This window comes from Centroberyx gerrardi, chromosome 4 (genome assembly GCF_048128805.1).
Source record: "Centroberyx gerrardi isolate f3 chromosome 4, fCenGer3.hap1.cur.20231027, whole genome shotgun sequence".
Classification (NCBI taxonomy): domain Eukaryota; kingdom Metazoa; phylum Chordata; class Actinopteri; order Beryciformes; family Berycidae; genus Centroberyx; species Centroberyx gerrardi.
The window spans coordinates 18,774,156-18,795,684 of NC_136000.1; the positions used below are offsets into that span (position 1 = coordinate 18,774,156).

General features: G+C 42.9%; 2 protein-coding genes across 4 annotated transcripts; both read left to right on the forward strand.

Annotated features, from left to right (window-relative positions):
* The first annotated feature begins 1,062 nt into the window (after positions 1-1,062).
* LOC139926077 (muscarinic acetylcholine receptor M2-like) lies at positions 1,063-8,849 on the forward strand. Its single transcript, XM_071917691.2, has 4 exons — positions 1,063-1,126; positions 5,274-5,516; positions 5,745-6,731; positions 7,436-8,849. Exons 2-4 carry the CDS (start codon positions 5,340-5,342, stop codon positions 7,745-7,747), a joined length of 1,476 nt encoding a protein of 491 aa, XP_071773792.2. The 5' UTR covers positions 1,063-1,126; positions 5,274-5,339; the 3' UTR covers positions 7,748-8,849.
* Positions 8,850-11,956: 3,107 nt separating this feature from the next.
* Positions 11,957-21,523, forward strand: LOC139925748 (S-adenosylhomocysteine hydrolase-like protein 1). 3 transcript variants are annotated; one of them, XM_071917287.2, is made up of 17 exons: positions 11,958-12,334; positions 15,863-15,974; positions 16,524-16,661; positions 16,795-16,895; positions 17,067-17,169; positions 17,257-17,351; positions 17,548-17,654; positions 17,746-17,862; positions 17,954-18,017; positions 18,164-18,252; positions 18,392-18,462; positions 18,724-18,818; positions 18,927-19,025; positions 19,617-19,685; positions 19,907-19,985; positions 20,083-20,203; positions 20,326-21,523. In XM_071917287.2, the coding sequence occupies exons 1-17, from the start codon at positions 12,026-12,028 to the stop codon at positions 20,330-20,332; spliced, it is 1,776 nt and encodes a 591-aa protein (XP_071773388.1). In that variant the 5' UTR covers positions 11,958-12,025; the 3' UTR covers positions 20,333-21,523. The 3 variants fall into 3 exon arrangements, with proteins under 3 accessions (XP_071773445.1, XP_071773388.1, XP_071773516.1); XM_071917415.2 differs by lacking the exon at positions 11,958-12,334 and adding an exon at positions 13,280-13,445; XM_071917344.2 differs by lacking the exon at positions 20,326-21,523 and having other exon boundaries at positions 11,957-12,334; positions 20,083-20,207.
* The last annotated feature ends 6 nt before the right edge of the window (positions 21,524-21,529 follow it).

Genomic DNA, 21,529 nt, shown 5'->3' on the forward strand with positions numbered 1-21,529 from the left:
TTGTTTTCAAGACAAATGGTAAAACAGCAGACATGATTGTTGTGGCCATGGATGCACCAAATACATTACAAATACATGCAGATACACCAGATACATTTTTCTAAGACATAATCGTCCCCACATCAAGTTTTAAATAATGTGATATTAAATCATAGTGTTGGCTTACCCCGATTTCACAGACTATACAATCTGCAGTGTAATGTACAGAAGTCCTACATTGTTTACAACATCTGGTAAATCATTCAGTAGACCGGTGTTGACGTGATCCGTGAGATCAGATGGTTTAAGACTAGACCAAGATAAGAGCCATAACTCATCTCATATTTTCCCATACCAAATCATGTTTACATGCCCTGCCGGGGATCTGTTTGATGGCATACTCTGCTTTTATTTGTAATTGTCTTGTTGAGAGGGACCATTATTCTCTGTAGTAATTCCATCAAAGTAAGGTCATCCACCAACTGGGGCAGACTGCGTCACCAGTTTGGTTAAAAGGTCAAAACAACAGTCTTAAAGGTTAACGTCCCGCAGCAACAGAATAACAGTGGGACCCTTTCCTTTTGTCCTCTGTTTAATAGTGGTTTACCATTTCATTTCATGCCACAGCCACTCAAACTACCGCTCACTATAGCCTACAGCTTGCAACGCTGGAGAATATGGTGTGTGTTGTGTGTGTGTGTGTTTTGGAGAGTCCAGTGCTCTCCGTGGTCCTGAAACAAACAACTCTCTCTCTCTCTCTCTCTCTCTCTCTCTCTCTCTCTCTCTCTCTCTCTGTGTCTGTCTCTATTTGTCTCTCTGTCTGTCTCTCTCTCTTGTTTATTCAAATTTGCGACTAGCTCAATGGATACAACACAACCGCCCCTAATAGCCCCCTTGACCCCTCCCTTCTCTCTCTCTCTCTCTCTCTCTCTCTCTCTGTCTGTCTGTCACACACACACACACACACACACACACACACACACACACACACACACACACACACACTGGTTCTTGTCAGAGGAGGAGCGACGTTAACATCGGGTTACTTTCTGCTTCTCCTGCTGCTCCAGTGTGTCGACAGAGGTGAGAGTAATATGGACGAAACTAAAAGCGCGCACCCTCGTCCGCGTCGTTCCCAGCGGCCAAGGTAAGATGCCACTTCTATCGTTTCTACTAAACTGTTATAAGGACATCTATTTTTTTTTTAACAAAACATACCCTAACTTATGGAACAACTGCTTTCAAGAGACACGCCTGACTGTTTTCCCAATAGTTTATGCAATATAATCGTTAGGTATTTTTTTTTTAATATCTTTTCAGGAGTTAACTAGATTTCGGCACTTCTATAAAGTTATAAAGTGTGTTATATTATGATTTTCCCCACAGTGTGACATTTAGTAACCTTGTATAGTCTTCCTATAGCTTACTGTACAATTAGCATTGAGTAGCTTGGTTCAAAAGGTGCCAAGTCAAATGAGGACATCCTCACGAAATAGAACTAGGGTATTTTTTGGCATAGACTACACAAATATCACAGCAAAACTATAAACTATAGTTAATATCCCATGGGAATGTTATAGGAATATTATTGTGATACCATAGAGAATTTAAAAAAATACCATAAAGTATGATAAACTCACTACTGAGTACCACAGACACACTATAAGTGCATATAGGAATATTATAGGAATACTACAGTGATATACTGTATGTACATATTCTTCTTTCTCTGTTTCTATTATAAATAGAATTAGAGAGAGAAAAGGAAATTGCATACCATATATCTTGATATGGCAGAAAACAATCTGTAATTTTCAGTTAATGTTCAGCACTACAGGTTTTATTGTTCACATAAGCCTGTGCTTGTAACGTTTGTTCCCCAGTCTCCATGTCATTTCTGTCCTCACATCAAAGGTTTCAGCCAGATCATAGTCCTGGATTCCCCAGTCTCCATGCTCCCTAGGAATCCCCCCTGATTACAGTGTGTTTGTGTTTTAGCGGAAAATTAGATTTCACACAGGCCACTCCTCCCTGAAAAATGTAGGCCTACAGGATGAAATCAAGTTATGCTTCCTCATCTTTTCTCATTAACTCTCCTACTCATTCTAGGGTGTCCTCTGAGATGGACTCCCTCTGCTTGTGGCTCTCCAGCTTCCTCTCTTTCTAAAGCAGCCATATGCTTTTTCTTATTTTTATTAAGTTCTTCTTTCCCCTCGCCTGCACATTTAACATCCTTATCTTTTCTATATTCATTTCCCCACAGTTTCTCCCACTCTGGTCACTCTGCTTCATGTTCCCTGCACTCTTTTCTCCCCTCCACACTTTTCTGTCTCTGGCTGTATTGCAGCGCTGTGTTGGACATTCAGTGGCTTTCTCTTCACTCCATTACACTGCTATGCTAGGCCAAAGATCAGGCCGATGTGAAATTTCCCACTCTTCAGAGTTCAGGACACACTTCTCAGAAATCACAACAAACTTGTGGTAGATATAGTTACAGTAACTGGTGTAATAACACCAGGGACTTTCACAGGGCAAATACAGGGCAAGTTAAAGGTGTAATACCATCCGAACAAAGGCACTTGACACTGTGTTGGAGTAATTCTCCAACACAGTGTCAGTGTCAAGTGTAATTATGTTAGCTGGAATGTCACAGCGAACAGCCCCTCTGACTTCCAATGAGAAATACATTTACCCTAAAAGAAAATCTCAAAGGCATAGTACACAATAATAATCACTTTTCCAGGTTTAAATCAATAAATTTTGCAATGCTATAATTGAAAACTACAACACATTGATTCCTGTGGTTGTGGAAATCTTCCTTTTGATGAAACTGTGTACTCTCTGTATTGTCTGAAGTCACAGATGCGTTTCCACACCTGCTCTTCTCTCTGCAAACAAGCCCCTTACTCCCCCTTCTCATCTCCTATTGTGCCAACTACCAAGTCTGTATTGTTGTATCTTTCAGAGCAAAGCCAGTACAAAACAGCCAAAACTGAGTGTGCAGCGACTCTTTAAAAACACCCTGCCAGATGAGTATATAGAAGCTTATTACCGGCACAACTGCAGCAGGGAGCATCTTCTGGATCTAATTACTACGTTTCTGTGCCTGTCAAGGAAATACTGCTTGCCTCTTTGACTATCTCCAGTAGCCCTGAATAACAATTAGGGAGGTCAGTAATGGAGCTCTTACTGGTGTGAATGGAGTGAAGAAGTGAGGACGAGTTCAGGAGCAGGTAACGGTCTCAACCTAAACTGCATCACATGAAGGCATTTTCACCCTGACTAATTAGACAGCTTATTAACGTAGTTTGGTCCCTATATGCATTATCCCTAATTTACTAGGTGAAGAAGCAGGGTGAGATATTAACTGTGCCGTCCTGATATGCCGGGTCTTTCTGGAATGTCACTGAAATAGCTGAAAACCCACCAAACACATAGACCTGTGTGCCTGAAAGCTCTCACAAATGCTAACACAGATGTGCATGTACACACACACACACACACACACACACGCATGCAAACATGCACACATGCACACATGCACAAACGCACACCAGCTCTTTCTCATTTGTTACAGAAAAGGCCCAGAATGGGTCTTTGATGAGTATGTGATAGGGTTACTCATGCTGTAATGAAGTTTCAACTGGCTGTAAGAGCAGGAAGGAAACATCTCTCAGGTACAGTATGATGTTATCATGTGGCCTAATGGAGTCGCTTACAGGGCTTCAGCAGTGTACGACGACCCTCATGGTATCTCCTGAGTGTCTTTACATTGATTTTCTGATCACAAGAGCTCAGTTAGTCAATGTTAGGTAGTGTATATTGTAGTTATTTCCCTGATGTTTCTTGGTTTTTAACATCATTTTAACTGTTTAACATAACTGCCCTCCTCCTTTCCATGTAGCTGTGCAGTTTTTTCGTCTCTCATTTCATAAAGATACATTGCCATCGAGTTTTGTGAGCTCGCTGCGGATTTGATTGCCTAAGGCAATTTTGGGCACACAAGAAAGAAAGAAAAGGAGAAATAAAAGGAAACTACGTATGCATACCATATATGCTATTTGGTGGATGCTTTTATCCAAAGCATCTTACAGTAGCATGAGTGTATACATTTTTATCATGGGTGGCCCCAGTGGGAATCTATCTGCACACTCAGTGACTCAGTGTCTTTCATGACTCACAAAACAGCAAGGTAGAGGGATAGTTTCTCTCTCTCTTTGTTTCTCACTATCTCAGAGTTGCAAATTATTACTCTCTTACAGTTAGATAACCCATCTTTAGCCCCAGAGGATTTGTGCTATCTTGACATTAAAACCATGGCTTCCTGTTAAGGACATCTGCCTCAAAGAACAAACACACATGCACGAACAGATGCACGAACACACGCACATGCACGTACACAGTAGCAGCCCAAATCAAAATCCAATTTTCAAACCAGGCACTACAATTCCATGTGAAGGAGCAGAGATGTGGTTAGGAAATGACTCCTCTACGCCTGCAGGATCAAGACAACGACTTGACATTTTTGAATTGGCTCTCATACACAGATTAGATATACGCTCAAAGGGCATTTTGTGACTTTCAAGGCAGACCGGGAAATGTAAATGAACTCTCTAGAGGTGTAGGTGGCCTCATTACATGGTCCTTTTCAACCTGTCAGGTCAGATTTGATCAGAGTTGGGACTTCCAGGTCACCTAAGAACTAGGAGGAGAGTGTAGCTTGGCAAAGAAAGAATTGAGTTCAAACATAACTCAAACCAAAGATGAGCCAAGTGCAGTACAGTACAAATACATCAGATGATTGCATGAGTGTCGCAATAGTGTTAATCTTAGCTAAGTAGCATCTGCTACCATTTGGGTCCAATCACATTTACAAGCAGCAGATTTATAGGCATGAGGCAACACCTGCAGTGCAGCTAATACCAATTTCAATTTAAACCCCCCTGTTACTTCTAAACTAGGTTCAATGTGACACCACTGATATGCGTATGTGGGACACTGCTGTGTGTATTTTTAAACACAGCTGCTAGAGCCTTTATTTGCTCACCTGTCCATCCTTCACACCTGTGCCAAGCAGGATGCACAACAACACCCTCAAACACCTGCCCAGTGAGCACACACTGGATGCTACAGATTATTTTGCATCATATCAAGTGCCTCCTGACTGTAAGGACACACGTGTGCAGACCACACACACATGCACACTGCTGCGACAACTGAGAAGACTTTACATCGCTCACAAAGCAGAATAGCTGTAAAGTTGCTGATTCTTTCATAATCTTTGTCATTGCCAGGTGTATTGCCCAGATTTGACTCCTGGCCTGAAGCATCTGTGAAAAGGAAATCCAAGACCAGAGAGGATGGAGATTCTCAACTTATCCCACTCCACCAACTTCAGCAGCAGTGATGATAACAGCACCAGCCTTCTCTCTGGAAGTCCTTATACGACCGTGGAGATAGTGCTTATCATCCTAGTGGCCGGTTCACTGAGTCTGGTCACCGTCATCGGCAACATCCTGGTCATGCTCTCTATAAAGGTTTCGATTTTCTTGTTTTGATTGTTTGTGATTAATGATTGTGATTCAAACACTCTGGAAATCTCTGGAGCCGTTTAAAGGAACCATAGAATTATAAAAAGAAAACACACAAGACAGAAGACTAACAGCATTAACAGCATGTGCAATATTGTGCTTCAGATTGGTGAGAAAACACATTCTACCAAAAGATTAGCGTCTAACATTATCCTCCATGTTGTCTTCCTAAAGGTCAATAGGAACCTGCAGACCGTCAACAACTACTTCTTGTTCAGCCTGGCCTGTGCTGACCTCATCATTGGCTTATGCTCCATGAACCTCTACACCGTCTATATTGTGATTGGCCACTGGCCCTTAGGAGCCGTTGTGTGTGACCTGTGGTTGGCTGTTGATTACGTTGTCAGCAACGCTTCGGTCATGAACCTGCTGATCATTAGTTTCGACCGCTACTTCTGTGTCACCAAGCCACTCAGCTACCCCGTGCGCCGCAGCACCAAGATGGCCGGCTTGATGATCGCCGCAGCCTGGGTCTTGTCCTTCATCCTGTGGGCACCGGCCATTTTGTTCTGGCAGTTCATTGTGGGTGGGAGAACTGTGCCACCAGGTGAGTGCTACATCCAGTTCTTCTCCAACGCAGCTGTGACATTCGGCACGGCCATCGCAGCGTTTTACTTGCCGGTGGCCATCATGATCGCCCTCTACTGGCGCATCTCCAGGGCCAGCCGCAGCCGCGTGAGGAGGGACAGCAGGAAGACTTCTGGGACCAGTCTGGGGGAAGGCCCATCCCAGAGTCAGGAGGACGCATGTGAGAGCCAGAACAACTGCATCTTGGCAGCAGAAGATGGGGAGAACGCAGGGAATGGGAAGGAGAAGGAGAAGTTGCAGCAGCAGAACGGAAGTGGCCCCTGCAAGGAAGGAAGAATAGACCAGGAGGGCTCCACCAATGACAGCTCCATGACAGTCAGCGTCCCTGCTTCGTCATCCAATCAGAGGGAGGAGGAAAAGGTGACATCAGCTCCCCCTGCTCTGTCACAGGGAAGATTGAACGGCAGGAGAAGGACAAACCAAACACAGCCTTCGTCTCAGCAGGGAGCCACAGGTTGTGGGCCCAAACTCCCTTGTATCAGAAACCCCACCCAGACCGTCCCGAACACCAACACCTGCCCAGAGACCTCAGCCACCGAGAGACAAAACCTGGTCACAAGGACACTGTTCAAGGTAACTTCAATTAGTCTTCAGATAAATATGCTTGTACATAGTGACCACAAAGCTATAAAGCAGAAATACTGTAAAGCAGTGTATGGAAGAGGATTAGGGCCACATGTGAAAAATGTATTTGTGTTCCGACTTTAAACTCAGAATTCTGATTTTTTTTCTCAGAATTCTGACTTTAAACTCAGAATTCTGACTTTAACTTAGAATAGGCCCTTTTAACATTGTCATGGTAACAGCTAAACCGGTGCATTACAACTTCCTGTGGCAAGTTTATTTTTGCGACCTATTGACAAACCAATCCAACAAAAACAACAAAATTGTTATGGTTACTAGCACTAGATACATAATGTAACAAACTAAAAATTTTGGGAGCGATTTATAGGCCATAGCTGGCAACAGGAAGTTGTAATGCACCGGTTTCTCAATGCAGAAGCATTGAGAAACAATGCAGAAGCATTGAGAAACAGAATGTGGAAATGGCCTATTCTGACTTTATAGGCCCTTTTCACATCGTCATGGTAACAGCTTCCATGTTGAGAAACCGGTGCATGACAACTTCCGGTGGCAACTTTCTTGTTGTGACTTATTGACAAACCAAGACAAACCTAGCACTAGATACAACATGTAATAACATTATGCATTTCCACAGTGTGAAAGAGTTGATTGAAAACGTCTTCATATGACTTCATCTCCGTCTTCCTCTTCAGGTAACGAAGCGGAGTCCCATGCTGAAATCTAAAAAGAGGGGCACTTCTTCCAGAGAGAAAAAGGTGACTCGCACCATCATGGCCATCCTGGTTGCTTTTGTTGCCACGTGGACACCTTACAACGTGATGGTCCTGATCAACACCTTCTGTTCCACCTGCATCCCCAACTCCCTGTGGACCATTGGCTACTGGCTCTGCTACATCAACAGCACCATCAACCCAGCCTGCTACGCTCTCTGCAACGCCACCTTCAAAAATACCTTCAAGCACCTGCTCCTCTGCCAGTACAAGAACATACGCTCAGCACGATGAGGGTAAATGAGATAAAAATATTGAATTATGATTATGATTGAGTGCAGACAATGTGATTCAAGATGTGTAGTCATGAGCTACGTTTCATTTCATAAGATGAGATGAGACAAATATGGGATCAAATGTATTGTTGAAATATAGATTAGGCGTGTTCTTATGGTGCACTTATTCCATTTCTACTGCAATGATAAAACCGATTTCCACCTTCATTAAAAATGAAAACAGTGTGTTTTAGATCCATAAATGTACCAAATAATTAGGAATTAGTCATTCCGAAGGACAAGGCATTATACTGGCTCTATAATATTCAAGATGATCACATTCTTGTGGGAATGCATTTTATTGTATAAAGTATATTTGACTCTGGGTGTAGTCTGTCTAAGAGTTTCTGTGTCATTTGGGGGTTTCCTTTGAAAGGATGTTGTCCTCTTTGCTCTTCCTATGTGAGCTTGTACACTATGTTGTTTAGTAAGCAAACTGCCTGAATGGGGTTGTTTTTTGCACCAACAGTAAAGTGGTGATTAATGTGATGGTTCTGTGACCAATAATTTTCACTCTGCCATTCAGTATGTCAGTTCTAACCAGATGAAGATGAACAGGACTGAAACTACTGTCAGTGCAGAGATAGGATGATAGAAGAGGAAGCCTGTAGGAAAAGATAACTGAGATCACTGTGCACTATCGTAAACAGGCTCGTAAAAACCATATCTGTCAACAGTGTTGTGAAACAGGGACATTTGCCATTTGGAAAAATGGCAAATTGCAAATGAAACGGCAAATGAAACCTTTTGAAAATAGTGGAAATTCTGTTAAGAAAAAAAAGGAGTGTTAACAGCAATGAAAACTGTGACTGTAAACAGATCTGTGTGTGTGTGTGTGTGTGTGTGTGTGTGTGTGTGTGTGTGTGCGTGTGTGCGTGTGTGCGTGTGTGTGTGTGTGTGTGCACATGCTTCCCTTCTGGTGGGATTTACTCTATTCTTACTAAACTAATGTGACATCTGTAATCCCTGTTATTGTAAAATGTGGCCAAATGTGATATTAGCCTATATCCCCCCCTTCTTTCTCCATGTATTCACAGGTGTTTTCATGAAATAAAATAGATAATGACAGAATGTTAAATGTTGTGTCATTCATTTGTCTCACAACAGGCTGTAACATTAAACACAAGAGAGACACATGGGCAGCCTTTCCAACGTAATGAACTTTTGAGGGTTTGAGGATTGTTGATGAATACCAATGACTCAACCATTACTTCGCCAGGTGCTGAGATTTACTCTGTTTGGGAACAAAAATTCCTCACGACTTGGAATTTCAAGACGATCTCAATCTCCTCCCCCCACCTTCTCGCATTCTTCTGGAAAACTGAAAAAGAAAACCACAGAATGCAAGTATTATTGTGCATGTAAAATAATTTCTTTGACATCTCAATTAAGTGCTCGTGATTAGATTGGTTTGTTGCAATGAATAAAAACATGCAGGCCGATCTACTGGCTCTACTAAATCACCACCACATCAGGCCTGAGGAGGGCATCACAATCTTTGACCAGTTCCTGCTGGGGCGCTGGCTGGAGGGGCGGGACTGCACTGCTGCACCACATTAAATGATGTGCAATATTACTGTACCTTCTCCACTGACAGACACAGAGGTGAAACACTGAGCAGTGGGTCAGCATGCCAAATCAAAGGAGAGAAGAGCTTTGGTATTGCAATCTCTGTTCACAAAACTGAATAGTTATTGTGTAAGAAAGACTGAATAACAGACCCTGTTCCATAAAGCCATGCCTGAGAGCCAGAAACAGGTCCCATTTACATTTTAGATCTAGTTGATGCTCTCATCTAGAGCAACGTACTGTATGTTGAGTGCAACAGTAGAATAGGCATCAATTAGCACCGTCGCCTCCGGGTCCAATTCCCGGCCCTTTCTGTGTGGAGTTTGAAAGTCCTCCCTGTGTTCATGTGGGTTTCCCTTTGGGTGCTCCAGTTTCCTCAGACGTCTTCACAGTCCAAAGACATGCAAGTCAGGTGGACTGGAGACTCTAGACTGGCCACAGGTGTGAATGGGATTGTCTGCTTCTCTGTGTTGGCCCTGTGATGGACTGGTGACCTGTTCAGGGCGTCTCCCTACCTGAATAGGAATAAGTGGGCAAAGTGAAAATGATAAATCCACTAAATTACAATCACCCCAAAAATATGAAGATTTAGTCACTTAAACCATTCCTGCAACCTCAGAGTGATCATGTGAGGTCATGGCTTACAGTACAGGACACATCTGTATATTGTGTTGCAATGTATAAGCCAAACAAACTCAGGTATCACATACAAAATGTATATTGCCATGTAGAATTTTTCATTTTTTCACATTTTCTGAGCAGTTTTCACAGTATCTGATCAGTAGCTGAATATGATGCAACCCCAGATGATGCAGCTATTTCTCACATTTCCAATGACTTATCAGTCATTTAACAGCCACATTGCTAAAGCAACAGTATGACCTCACCAGCCACAGTTGTAGCTCTTGACAGAGAACTGCAACCTTATAGGTGGAAAACCATAATATTAGGTTATTAAGGTTGTACTGTGTAAAAGCTGTTACGTCAAGTCATGTATGTTCACAACAACAAATTAAAAATGAAAAAGACCCAGGTGAACAGCTCTCTGGCCACTCTGGGACATTTTTTGCCCGTCTCAGTTCAACAGCCCAGTCTGAAATTCCTGCACTGGGTAAAAACAGAGGACAGTGAGGAGCAGAGGAAGACTTGACGAGAGGCAGAGGACTGGATGAAGCATTTACAGGTAAACGCCATCTAGATGGGGTCTCATAAACCTCTCCAGGTTCCTGTCTTGGAGGCAGAGGTCTGCCAAATGCACAAACAGAACAGGGGGAAGCAAAATGGATTCCTCCCACATTCTGCATCCTGAGGAGAGAGAGAACAGAAGGTTGCTCTGTCTCAGCTGTGGAAAAGTCCCACTTCTGGATGGCTGTGGAAATATTATGCCCCCCAGTGGAATGACATGGTACTGTTAGGTGTTTCTTGTGTTGATACTGCAAACGCACCTGGACGCCCTGAGGTAGAAACCTGATACCTGGAGCCAAGGACTGGGCACTTCTTGTTTGTGTTGTGGTAAAACATCCAAGCATCTGTTAAACCTTCTGGGTTTGTAAAACTGAAAAGGAAAAAAGGAAATCTCAAAAAGTGGGCATATGTGAATGCATATGTGTATGCTTTCATGCATGAGTGTGTGTGTGTGTGTGTGTGTGTGTGTGTGTGTGTGTGTGTGTGTGTGTGTGCTGACAAGGGTGCAGACAAGGAAACTCAAGTGCTCAAGAGGACTCAAGAAATTATATCGAAAAAGTAACCTGCAGCCACTCAGAGTCTCTTTCTGCCTCCTGTTCTCAGAAACACTCTCAGTAAATAGAATAGAATAGAATAGAATAGAATAGAATAGAATAGAATAGAATAAATCACAGTGCAATATCAGGTCATTTTCTAATGAAAACAAATGGTGAACTCTGTCTCTTTTTACTGTAATGTGGCATACTTGGATATCAGTTTGTAAAGCAGCCATTTTGTTTAGCACTCCCAAGACCTCTCATGTTTCAGCCAGGCATCAGAAGTGAAGGGAAGTGGTCCGTCTCCATGGGGCCACTATTGATACTGGTGGGGTTTATGGTAAACACATGTCACCATGCCTGTTTGTTTACCATGTAACCTTCTGTTTGCGTCGTGCCCATTGTGATTTGGCCCGGTGTTTTCAAAGACAACACAAGAACAGCAGGCAACTCTGCAAGAGCAAAGACCAGACGGCGTGATTAGAGTTTGTTTGTAGTTTGCATGGCTCTTTTAGTGTAAACAGGAGACCTTTTACTACAGAAAGACTGTGTGTGTGTGTGTATACATTGATGTCTGGCTGCATGGCACTTTGGTAGAATAAAGTTACATTCATCTGTTGAAGGTTTTCAATACCAGAATTTCCAGTACATTTTCTTTATGTTACGTGTCAAAAAGCAAAGCCAGCATTAGTGTATGTTTATCCTGTACATACTGCATCCGGGACTTATCACACTAATTATCTATGTTACAGTTAGTCAGATGAACTCAAGACACTCTGCTGTTTAGAGTAAACACACGTCCAAGAGGGTGAAGTGAACCGGTCCATATAGGAGACGAAGAAATATCAGGCACAAATGTGGGCAGGCTGTGGCTTCAACCCCTCTTCTTTATTTTCCCACCTGAGCAGAAATCTAATTTCAGTCCATTACTGTCTGCCAGTGAAGTCATGGCAGAGGGAAAGGAACAGAGGGAAGTCTCTTATCCCGATGGGGACCTGCCGCTGCCTAATGTGTTCCCTGAACCTCATGCAGAAGGTGGAGGGGAGCTGGAGGGAGAAGCAGGTGTAGATGCCGCTCCTAACACAGAAGCAAGCCCAAACGGTCAGTTGGCAACATGCAGCCCAAACCTGCTGAAGATGCTAAAGGCGGCAGAGAACAGACGGACGCCACAGGATCAGAGTGGAGACGGAGACGGAGGAGAGGCGTCCGACAATGGGACAGGAGAGCCGGTTACTGAAGCTCTGAAGACTGATTTGGTGAGATTTTTTGTTTCTTTTTATATTCAACAATCCAAGCGAGCACACACACAGCTGTGCACATTTCTGACTTGATTGACTTGATTGACAAGCAGGGTGTCCAATTTGTTGAAATAGGAGTTTGTCATTTTCCTCCAGACTGTGTCAAAATCAAGGCATAGTATAGAAAGTTCATCAATAAGTGAACTCTGTATAGCAAGTGTGAATCTGCATGTATTTAGGCTGTTAATGATCTTAGTATTAATGTCCAGGCCTGAATGAATGTTTGACCAGCATGCCCATGCACATACATGTTTTAGCCCCTGGAAAGGACAGAAAGGACTTTTCCCCTTGTGGTTTTCAGTAATGTGGGAGTTTCAGAAACACAAGCGAGTTACTTGCGTCATTTTGTAGACAGAAAACAATGAGTTATACATTCAAGCTGTATCGTCTGGTCTTCTAGTTGCCGTCTGTGTCACTGAGTGCAACTTATGCTCCAGTTTGTGTCAGTTCTAGTTTGGTTTGTTGATGTGATATTAGTGTTTTTCTACTTCTCACCTCTCTAGTCCTTCTGTCTTTTCTCTCCTATAGTCCCCCACCACTTTCTCTTGCTCTTTCTCTGTCCTACTTACAAAAGTGAGACAGAGAAAGAATGTATGCTCCTGTATTTAGGTGTCTCTACTGTCTATAGAGAGAGCACAGTGCACTTCAAATGTCTCATATTCATTTGAGGCCTCAGGTAACGCTTGACCTTGCCTTATTGAGCTCCTCCTTCCCTTACAACTCTTCTCCTTTTCTCCATCTCTCACCTGTGTCTCTTTTATATTTTCCCAGCACTCCCTTCTGTGAGCCTCACAAAGACTCCATTTATTTCTGCTTCCTATTCTTCTGTCGCGATCTTCTCTCCACCTGTCACCTGGGCCTGTTGGGTGAGGGTGTGGCATAAACTCCTACTCTGTGAACTCTCTGATTGTGGCTGGTCAGTCTGCGGCTGAACAGCGTCGGCCTTCAGGTCTAGAGGGTTGCTCAGTGGTTTTTGTGAGAAGGTTCTGCCACCATGAAGAAGGGCTACAGTCTAGTGAACCTAACTAAAGCCAAGGACCAGGAGGCAGTGCGGTCCATCTGCATCAAGGTACCGCTGCTCTTGTTTTGTGCTGTTAATCTCTGAGAAAAGTGTTGCTGGATTCTCCTTTTGGAGGGCGGAATTAGGTAGAAGTGAGGACAAAGTTGTTTTAATGGAGGCAGTTGAATAAACTTCTCTTATATACCTTTAAATCTACTTTTTAACTGTTGCCACTACTACTTTTCTCAAGTTTTGTGCATTTTTGATTGCGCAGGTCAAGAAGAAATGAAAAAAAAAGATGCTGGTATTTCAGGCTACAAATCAATGTGTGAATGCTTAACCCTAAGGAGATATTTTCTATACTGTATGTGACGGCTCACACAACCCCTTTCATGAAAATAATTATTAGCTTTCATTGTACTTTCACAGCCCCGTTAGAGATGGTTATGTCGTCATATAAGTTAACATTTATACTGGTGTGTCTGGCAGGTTAGTGTGCTTGTGTGTTAAAGATTAAGCAGACGCTTGAGTCAGTGCCACGAAATACCAGATAATTGTATTAAGACATCACTTCTCAGGAGAAGTAAAATGCAATCTTAATTTAATCATCTTCTTTGAACATAAACAGACACCAGTGTTGGAAAATGCAGCGGAGTGAATATTCTCTTGTGTTTTAATTTATTTTAAATGCAGGACTTACCTTATTCATATTCAATCACCCGGGGAAGAAAATTGAACCTATTTGGTTTTATAGGCAAAAAGAAAGTAGCCTGAGACCTTGGTCACTCAGTCTATCTGCTGTATGTGGAGCTTGTTATTCGGAGGTTGGTACATCAGCAGCCACCGGTAGCCCATGGGCTCCTGTGTGTTTTAGTTTGGAAGAAGTGACAGAAAAGTCATGGAGCTGGTTGGCAGCTAAGAACACTAAAGATGAGTATGTTATGTTAGTAGCTTTCTTGATCTTACAGGTGTAGAAGAGCAGGTGGCAAGAAGAAGTGGAGGTGCAATTAGTAGATATGTTATCATGGTGATAGATGGCAGGAAGATTGTAGACTGTTTGGTGTTGATTGATCGACTGGTTTGTGAACCTTAATATATCACTCAAGTGTACGGAAATACTACACTAAGGATGTTTTGCGATGACACAAGATACTGTATGAATTTCTTTGTGGTGTCATTTGATGCAGCAGAAGCTAAATAAAGTCTCAGAGACACAGTCGTGAGAAATCGTTCCACAGAGATCCTCTTTACAAACGTTCATATGCATCTCAGTTAAATTGCTCCTAACAAGGAAGTGGGGAGTCGGTTTGATCTGGAGTAGCAGCATCACATGAATGATATCTCACTTAATCCTCGGTGAGTGTCACGCTCTTCCCCTATTACTTCAATAATGTGACTGGAATGAATGTCATTAGATATGAACAGAAGATTCACCAAACTAATATGCAGCCATATATGATAGCCACATGAATGCAGAGCTGTTTCATGTTTCCTTCCTAAATTCTAGTGTCTAGTGCTTTAACATTAACATTTTTGCAACCCTGAATCTAAAAAAATATTTACTCTTCTTCTTCTTGGCTCTTTCAGTGCATTTTCAACTGTCTGACTTTCAGCTTGAAAATTTTTTTTAACAGTCTCAAGGACTCACAATGACCTCTAATAGAGATCATAGTAAAGTAGAGGAGCTATGAGCAATGACACCTATACAATGCATTCTCAACCAGACCCGATGGATGATGGGGTTTGTATTTCGAATACGGTAGAACTGGAGAATGCAGCTCTCTAGACTTTGAGTATAATAGACCTACAGTTTAGCTACATCAGCTAATCCTTTCAGAGTGCAGAGCTGCAAACGCAACTCTGCAATGATCAACCCTACAGCCCTGAAGCTACAAATGCTTACAACATGTAAAATGTATGAATAAATGTATCTTTTTTGGGTTGGGGGATTCAGCATTGCAGCGTGTGTGGGCGTGTGTGGGCGTGTGTGGGTGGGTGGGTGCATGCTGTGGGTGGGAAAGAGAGAGCAACAATAACTATAAAAAAGGAGTCGAGTTTGGGAGGAGGGTATAAGCCCTCCATAAGCCTGTATTTAGGACTTGAAGCATAGGCACAGGCAGCAAAGGCTGAGTGAGCGGCCAGGGAGCGAACATGGCCAAGTGGGATCCGTCTGGCAGCAGCCCAGCCTTCCAGGCACCACACTGGATGGTGAGACAGCAGCAGATACAGGGAAGAGTGAGAAGAAGAGAAGGAGAGGGGAGGAATGGAGAAAGATCTATCACAATGGCAGACTGTGATCAATTTATGGAGTGCGTGAGAGAGAATGGAAAAGAAAAGAAAATCTGGTGAAAGTGAGGTGTGGTGCTTAACGAGTATATGGCAATGAGGTTGATTTGTATGTAGCATGAGGTTAAAATCCCTTGCAAAAGGAACATTAAGTAGGTCTAAATGTTTGATGTGTCTCTGTCTGTTTTTTGTCTCCACAGCAAATACAGTTTGCTGACCAGAGGCAGGAATTCAACAAACGCCCCACCAAGACGGGTCGCCGCTCTCTGTCTCGCTCCATCTCACAGTCATCTACAGACAGCTATAGTTCAGGTACAAAGGCACGCTCATGGAAACACACACACGCACACACACACACACACACACACACACACACAGAAACACTCTAAGTCGGGTCACACGTCTTTGATATATAACCCGATACACAGAGCTGGATCTGATCCCACCAGCACGAGAACAGAGGCCTCAGGGATTAGTCCCACTGCTTTCTCCTTCAGCTAAACCTTAATTAAAAGGAAAAGTCCTCTGAAGAATTAACTCTTTTCAATTTGGTCCTAATCTGTTCTGTGAGCCTTTCTCAAACTTGTCGATCACTGCCAAAAGTTTATGCGGACTTCAAAGGTACAGAAAAAAAGCAGTAACTCAGACCCCGCTGGCTGGAGTCTGATTCCTTACACTGTAGTAGAAACAACAATTAAGGCTGGAAAACCAATGCCAATTCATAATTGGCAACATATCATGTGTCTTTACATTGCAATGTTTCACTTTAATCCTCTTTATTTTTAGACATATCATGTGAACCAGTTGTTTTCATTCATAATGCCTAATTTGCCTGTGTGACTGAAATCCTTTGTGCCACAGTAAACAGTGACAGCTCTGAGGATGAGACTTCTCCCAGAGACAAGCTGCAGAAAACCTCCAAAGGCCTCTCCGACTTCTGCATCAAAAACATCAAGCAGGCTGAATTTGGACGCAAGGAGATAGAAATGGCAGAGCAAGGTTAGAGGCAAAGAGCTTTGTCTACAAACCACTGTGTTTGTGTCTTTGTGAGTAAATGTGTGTCCATAAACACAATGTGACAGCAGATGGAGTCCCAGACAGTTTTTGACTGAGTTCATTCTGTTCGAAACAGAGATGCCAGCACTGATGGTCCTGAGGAAGAGAGCAGAAGGGGAGAAGCCTCTGGCCGGAGCCAAAGTGGTCGGCTGCACACACATCACCGCGCAGACAGCAGTGAGTTCAATGCACATGCACACGTGCACACAGAAACACCATATCACATCATTCTTTATCTATAATAGAACTAATATAATAATCCCAAACTATTTTGAATCAAATAAGAAAAAAAGACTGACAGACGGTTACACATTTCTATCTTCACTGTTTGTCTATATGTCCATGTAGGTGTTGATTGAGACTCTGTCCACGTTGGGCGCCCAGTGCCGCTGGGCTGCCTGTAACATCTACTCCACACAGAACGCTGTGGCTGCTGCTCTAGCAGAGGGAGGTAAGACCGTCTGCAGCCATGACTCTCTCTTTCTCATGCTCTTTACTGTCCTTCCTTACTTTCTCATTATCCCTTACTCCGTCTCAGGGATCTCGGTGTTTGCATGGAAGGGAGAATCAGAGGACGACTTCTGGTGGTGTATTGACCGCTGTGTCCATCTTGAGGCCTGGCAGCCTAGCATGGTACTGTGACGCGCATCAAACCCATGGCCAGTTATCTGTAAGAGAGGCTGCTTAGTAATGGAGAAATGGCACAATACAATACGATACGATATGATATACTTTGATTCTGATGTTGCCAGTGTTGAACTATTAAACCACCACAGTTAGAGGGGATGTGGTGATGGAAAGTGTAATGTGTTCTTCCCGCTCCTGTCAGATTCTGGATGATGGAGGAGACATGACCCACTGGATCTATAAGAAGTACCCCAGCCTGTTCAAGAAGATTAAAGGCATTGTGGAGGAAAGTGTTACAGGGGTCCATCGGTCAGTTGATCAAGTTGCTTGAACTCTTCCCTACAAGCTCCCAAACTCATCCTCCAGCTCACACGCATTTGTCCACCAAACTGTTTTTCAGGCTGTACCAGCTGTCCAAGGCGGGCCGGCTGTGCGTTCCAGCTATGAACGTCAACGACTCAGTGACCAAGCAGAAGTTTGACAACCTGTACTGCTGCAGGGAGTCCATACTGGATGGGTATGAATCCCTTTGTGAAGGTAAACATGCAGACACGTTGGCACAGTGCAAGGCAGAGCAACGGTTTGACACTGTTGACCATTTCTTCTAGGTTGAAGCGAACCACAGATGTAATGTTTGGTGGAAAACAGGTGGTGGTGTGTGGCTACGGCGAGGTCAGTAAATGATTAATGATGCCATTGTTAGGAGGAAAATATTTGTCTTCGCTTTATTGACAAAGTATGATCAAATCCAAACTTTATTGATTTTTTATATTGCTCTTTGTATGAAATTCTACCTCTCACGTCACTTCTGTTTGTAGGTCGGCAAGGGTTGCTGTGCCGCCCTAAAAGCATTGGGATCAATAGTATACATCACAGAAGTGGATCCCATTTGTGCTCTTCAGGCCTGGTATGAATGCTTTTTGGGGTTTTTATCGGCAAAGATGTCAAATGTGTTTCCTCCTCATATAACAACATGTAACAAAACATCGTGAAACATTACAATATTCAATTTTCTGACAAACTACGTATCTGATTTCTCTCCCCAGCATGGATGGCTTCAGACTGGTTAAACTGAGTGAAGTTGTCAGGCAGGTAGACGTGGTCATCACCTGCACAGGTAACATTTTGGACAATGCTATCCTGTAAAATGTAATACCAGCTCCTAGTGAGAATACTTAGGCAGAAGTTTCCTTTAGCTTTTAAGTAATTTTAACACAAAAATACACAATATACACAAAATATATCATTGGATTTACTTTTCTGTCAATGGACTCAGTGTTCTCAAAGCTGTACATCCTGCAGGCTCCAAAAGTTTAACAGTCAGTGGCTCCATGGTCTTTCTGGGGGAGATTGTCTTACCTTAATTGTTTCTCTGCAGGCAATAAACACGTGGTGGGGAGGGAATACCTGGACAGGATGAAGAATGGCTGCATTGTCTGCAACATGGGACACTCCAACACTGAGATAGATGTGGTATGAACACGGTGTGTGTGTGTTTGTGTATGTGTGTTTGTGTGGGTGTCATGTAAGTGTATATACGCGTATGCTTGTGTGTGTAAAGTGTAGACTCTTGTTCCTCAGGCGGGTCTGCAGAGTGCGGAGCTGAGCTGGGAGCGTGTGCGGCCTCAGGTGGACCATGTTATCTGGCCTGATGGCAAGAGAATAGTCCTGCTGGCTGAGGTGACGATAATATTATTATTATACACTAAAAGTAAGGGATAATGGACAGCAAATTAAGCCACAAGAGGTGCTTCACGTCCTGAAGGGCCTTATTTTGCTCCCTGTACATTATCCAACTTACTATACAGCTATTTACAAATTTTAATTAATTCTGCTAGCACACCAATCAGAATTGAGTATTCAACAAAGCCGTGTAATAAACGATATCGGTGTTGCCCATTCCAGTCCCCAAGTGCTACAAGTTTTTGTTCCAGCTCTACTCTCGCATTCACAATTAAGGGCTTAATGCTGATTGGCTGAGCAGTAGAATCAGATCTACCTGAACAGAGCTAGCATGAAACTGTGTTCCCCTTAACTGGATCAGGTGTGCAAGAGTAAAGATGGAACAAAAACTTGCAAGACAAGAAGGGACTTAAGGACTGGGTCAGCAAACACTGAACTGTATTATACTGTAGGAGGACATGTCACACTTTCCAGATACCTGCACACTTTCAGACATCTTTAGTTATTTCGGACGTGTAGCTGCTAATACATTATGAGAGAATGAAGCAGCGCGTTTCTTTTTAAGAGTTCGTGTGTCTTTCCTCTCAGGGTCGTCTGCTGAATCTGAGCTGCTCCACAGTGCCCACGTTTGTCCTCTCCATCACCGCCACAACCCAGGTATGAAACGACATCCGGCAGGGTGAGCTTCAATCACATTGAATATTCATTCAGCACTTCAGTCTAGCATGACTGAGAGCATCAATCATTTACACTTTTTCAAGGATTTATATATTATAGAGGAACTTTTAATAGGCCTATCACTCATGATGCTGCAAGAAGAGCCATAAGAAGGCTGGTGGCATCTGCCCTTAGTTGTGACTTCTACTGTTGTCTATCAGGCGCTGGCTCTGATCGAGCTGTTCAACTCCCCAGAGGGACGCTACAAACAGGACGTCTACCTGCTGCCAAAGAAGATGGGTAAGCACTCAGCTTATTGTCTGTTCTTTTACCTTGTCCACATGATTTATAAAAAACAAATTCAGGGACGAAAAACACTGTATATTCATATTTTCAGATGAATATGTGGCCAGTCTTCACCTGCCAACATTTGACGCTCACCTCACAGAGCTGACTGATGATCAGGCCAAGTACCTGGGCCTCAACAAGTTTGGGCCCTTCAAACCCAACTACTACAGGTGAACACAAGTACACTTTTACTCATACACACACACACACACACACACACACACACACACACACACACACATACACACACACACATGTTGTCTTGTATCTAACAGCAAGCATGTTCAAACAGGTATTAATCCCTGGGCCTAAAGGACACGGACAGATCCTCTTCAGACTTGATGTGTGCTGGATCTCTGCTGGGCCTCAGCCACTGTCCCGTAGAGAAGAGCAGTGGCGCCCTCTAGAGCCTGAAGCTGTTGGAGACTGAGTACTGTGGAGTGACTGTGGATGAAGTCTTTGCTTTTCAATCTTTTATCTTTTGTTCACTGATTTTCTCTCTCTCTGTCTGTGCTGTTGCATCTGTTTTGTCAGTTACACTGTAATTTCCTGGTTATGATTTTACACAGTAGCAGAGTCCTGTAACTGCAGAGAAGCCCTGATTATGTAATTAGGCACATGCATATTTTTATCCAGACTGCTTTCAGCTGTATCTATTATTAGATATCTCAATCATATTAAGACATTTCACTGTGATTACTGAATATCTGTGGAGGATCAAATGAGTCAAAATTAAAATGTAATAACTAACTGCTAAATGTGTTATTATGTAGGCTACTGTTCTGCTTGGAATGATAATGTGCAATAAAATGTAAAATGAAACAGTAAATAATAAAACATGTAGCAGTTGGGTCAATCTCCGATTGGAGTGGCATTTGGGATGGATAAAAAGAAAAAAACGTATTTCTATTAATCCTGAAGAATGGTGGATGAGAGCAGGTTTTTAAACTGGGCAGCACCCATCACTGATGTTTAGTTGAATTGGACCAACAACACCTCCGGAGGGATCAACAGGATGTTCTGGTGTCCCAGAAAGGGAATCCAGTGGTGAATTTGCTGTAAAAAAAAAAACGACCCCAGTATAGTATAGCTCTAAGATACTACACTTAGTATCTATAGAGCTATACCTCACAACCCTGTACCTACATCAAAACATATACCTAGTTCATAACATTAACCTGTGCTTTCTAAACTCCATATTGGTCTCAACAAAAATAGACTAAAGGGAAAGCTATAACCCTGCTGGTTTGAAACAGGCCGCAGTTCTACATGGGCTGCAGAGGCTCATAAGGGACCTTGAGGTGCAGGTTCATTTTGGTGGGGTGGAGTGGTGGGACAGACATAATGGGACAGACACAATGGGACAGATACAATGGGAGAATGGCCTGATTCCATTTTTATTTTGAGTCCTTGATCCTCCATATAGCCTATGTGAGCATTTATGAATTCAAAGTAATATCAGTAATATTTTAAATAAAAGTAACATCTATTCTCCA

Excerpts from the sequence above, each read along its gene's own strand:
- LOC139926077 (XM_071917691.2), top strand. The coding sequence starts at position 5,340 with ATGGAGATTCTCAACTTATCCCACTCCACCAACTTCAGCAGCAGTGAT. Across the intron at positions 5,517-5,744 it reads TGGTCATGCTCTCTATAAAG|GTCAATAGGAACCTGCAGAC; the intron begins GTTTCGATTTTC and ends GTCTTCCTAAAG. Across the intron at positions 6,732-7,435 it reads TCACAAGGACACTGTTCAAG|GTAACGAAGCGGAGTCCCAT; the intron begins GTAACTTCAATT and ends CTTCCTCTTCAG.
- LOC139925748 (XM_071917287.2), top strand. The coding sequence starts at position 12,026 with ATGGCAGAGGGAAAGGAACAGAGGGAAGTCTCTTATCCCGATGGGGAC. Across the intron at positions 18,253-18,391 it reads ATTTGTGCTCTTCAGGCCTG|CATGGATGGCTTCAGACTGG; the intron begins GTATGAATGCTT and ends TTCTCTCCCCAG. Across the intron at positions 18,819-18,926 it reads CCAACACTGAGATAGATGTG|GCGGGTCTGCAGAGTGCGGA; the intron begins GTATGAACACGG and ends CTTGTTCCTCAG.